The sequence below is a fragment of the Crassostrea angulata genome, unplaced genomic scaffold (assembly GCF_025612915.1).
Source record: "Crassostrea angulata isolate pt1a10 unplaced genomic scaffold, ASM2561291v2 HiC_scaffold_46, whole genome shotgun sequence".
NCBI lineage: Eukaryota > Metazoa > Mollusca > Bivalvia > Ostreida > Ostreidae > Magallana > Magallana angulata.
Genome location: NW_026441601.1, coordinates 130,998 through 133,955, shown reverse-complemented (window position 1 = coordinate 133,955; position 2,958 = coordinate 130,998). Strand labels below are relative to the sequence as shown.

At 34.8% G+C, this 2,958-nt stretch overlaps 1 protein-coding gene across 1 annotated transcript; it reads right to left on the bottom strand.

The window, feature by feature from the left end:
• Window positions 1–321: 321 nt before the first annotated feature.
• LOC128168757 (uncharacterized) lies at window positions 322–2,100 on the bottom strand. Its single transcript, XM_052834894.1, has one exon. The coding sequence runs from the start codon at window positions 1,389–1,391 to the stop codon at window positions 336–338; it is 1,056 nt and encodes a 351-aa protein (XP_052690854.1). The 5' UTR covers window positions 1,392–2,100; the 3' UTR covers window positions 322–335.
• Between the last annotated feature and the right edge of the window lie 858 nt (window positions 2,101–2,958).

Below are 2,958 nucleotides of genomic sequence, written 5' to 3'. Positions count from 1 at the left end.
GCTCAAGAAATTGAAAGAATTCTTTGAGACTCATTTCAAGAAAGCTGTTTTGAATAGGTTTTTTTTCCAACAAATGGATTAAATGCTGAGATGTGCCTTATTGAGTTCTTGTGGAATTCTTGGTATACATTAGACTTCCCTGTATATTAGTTGAACATAAAACTCTGACTGTACACTAGATTGAAATATGCAGCACTTACAAATTGGATACATTTTCAGTGCACAATTGTTTATAAAAAGTGTTTTTTGATAATAAAAAATTTCAATCTATAAATATGTGATACTTTTTGTTTTCAGCAAAAAACTGAAAGTTTTCAACTTGAATAGGGGTGTATTTATGCATGTTTAGGGACAATGCACTTTCGAAAATTGCACATAATAAAACACACATAAGAAATTTCACTTGCTAATTTTGTTTCCGTAGAGTTGAGGGGTCCTTTTAATATCTTATATGTTTTCGCAAGCCCTATCAACCTCTCAATGTGAACACGTTTGCTTGAAATTTTTCTGTCTCTTAAAACAGTTTTATTAGACATACGGTTTTTTTTCTTAAAGAATGTGGGAATGTTCACCTTAACATCCTTTGGGGCAAACAAATCCTGGACATTGAATCCTTTGTCTGACATAATCGAGTCCCCTGGTTCACAAATGTTTGTTAAAGGGCTACGTTCAACAATTTGCCTGTCACTGGTAGACCCTCCATAAGCTGGGGAGATGTATGATATAAGTCCTCCAGGTGTAGCACCAACAAGCACTTTAACAGTGTTTCTGTTTTTGTAAGTTGAGAAGGTAGATTGTTGAGCAACAGGGGGTTTTGGTTTTTTGACTGGGATTTCAGTGCCATCAATAATAACTCTTGTAGAGGGAAATTTTTGAAAAAAGTCACAGGGTGAAAACAAATTAACTGTGTCTCTATCAGGCCAGAAATTAATTTCTCTAAATTGTCTTGCCATAAAATTTACCCATGTAATCCAAATGTTGTCTACTGTAGTTTTTGATATTCCAAATGAGCGACTCAATTCATAGTTTGTTTGGTTCTGTCTTAGTTTTATCAAAGTTAAAAACAGTTGATTTTCAACTGACAAATTTTGAACTTGATTGTAAAGATATCTTAGATGATAAGCAGCTGGACCTAAACTATGAAGAACAAAAAGGAAATCTGTGTGTGTTGCAAGACCGGTGTAAAATAGCATTCCTTCATGGTCATCAATAAAGTTTTCTATGGATAAAAAAGGTGTAGGGATGGTTTGAGATGATGTCTCTGTGAAGCACACTTCTTCCTTGTCTTCCAACTCAGTAAAATTTGATGCATCTTCGTCCTGATTTAAGTTGCTGTCTGTTGAATCAACAGTACACCAGTTTGCCACATCAGAGATATCAGCATCATCCATCAATACTTCTAATGGTTCTTCAGCCTCATTCTTAATATCTTCAACTTTAAGATTGCGCGCATCTCTTCGCTCACTTCGCTCATCTTTTTTCTGTTTGATGCAGCTATTCCAAGGAAAAACTGAAGGGATCGCATCAGCCTTTCTTTGTTTTTTCAAAGGATCAGTTCCTAAAACAAATATTAATACAATTTCATTTTATTTATTCAAATTGCTGGTCTTTTAATGAATTTCTTTTATGAAAAAAAAGCTCAGATTACATCTTCTCTCAATAGCAGACAGGCTTTACCTGAAGCTATGACTATATTAAGCTTCAGTTCTAATTAGTGAAAAATTTCTTCCATTTCATTTCTTTCTCAAATTTTGATAACAACATTCAACATTATAAATATTATAATGAATTTTATCTGATTCATAAGTTTGATAACAACATTTAACATAAAAGAAAATAATAAATCTTATCCTGCATGTTGTGACATTCCTCCTCCAAGAAATTGATTTTCTTCATCATTCTTCATCACATTCTGTCAGCTCAAGTTAAATATGGGTCTATGCTTTGTGATTTATGACAAAACAAAATAGCCATGGAAGAGCAAACTTTGTAACATAATCACAAGTTTGTCAATTTCATTGCATATTTTGAATCTGCCAATTTATTCAAACATGGCCAATCAATTCATGAAAATAAAGTAAAAAATTATTCAACAACGAACAAAAGTATACAACACATAAATAATCAAGACACATATGTTTTCACTTTCTCGTTTTTTTCATTTTCGGGACATCAATACATTACAATGCAAAGCAATCCGAACCCCCTCCCCCCCCCCCCCCCTCCGCCCAGTGAAAACAGTCTCACTCATTATAACAATTTAATACCAAAACACAAATTCAATTAACTGAAAATTGTTATAACGCCAATGAAACAACATATCAGAGAGAAAACTTACCGTGCGAAGTTACAGATATGAAGTCATCTTCCCGAAAATGTTTGTGACAGACAACGCTGTGTGGCTGAGGACACCATTGTTTATAGCGAAACTCCTCGCTGTTTCTTTTGATGGCTAACACCCAGAGTTTCTTCAGTTTTTTGTCTTTAGGGAAACTCAATCCACCGCGGGTTGAGCACCCAGGGACACAGCAACATGTAGGCATTACGATAACAATGTAAACACCAAAACAGTGACGAGCTACTACCGGAAGTATAGATCGTGAACCTAAACGTTCGATGCGCCACCTATATTTTAACAAAGGGGGAAAACCGACAAATATCGATCATTATAAGAAAACTAGAGCAATGTGTACATTCATGCTGACATGATAGGATCAAAGTAAAATGTCCCACCAAGATATATAAACAAAAGTAAGCTATGTCCAACGGAAAGGGTAGCTAAAAGCCCGGACCTTGTCATGTCCGGACTTAAATGTCGCATTGTTAAAATTAAAACAAGTTCTTTATTCTTTAAACGTCGGATGGAAAGTTAATTAAGTAAATTCACCAACCATCCGGCTTAATTTGGAATTGCTCTCATTGACCAATCAGGATACTTGATTTAAATGCTAGCGGGCT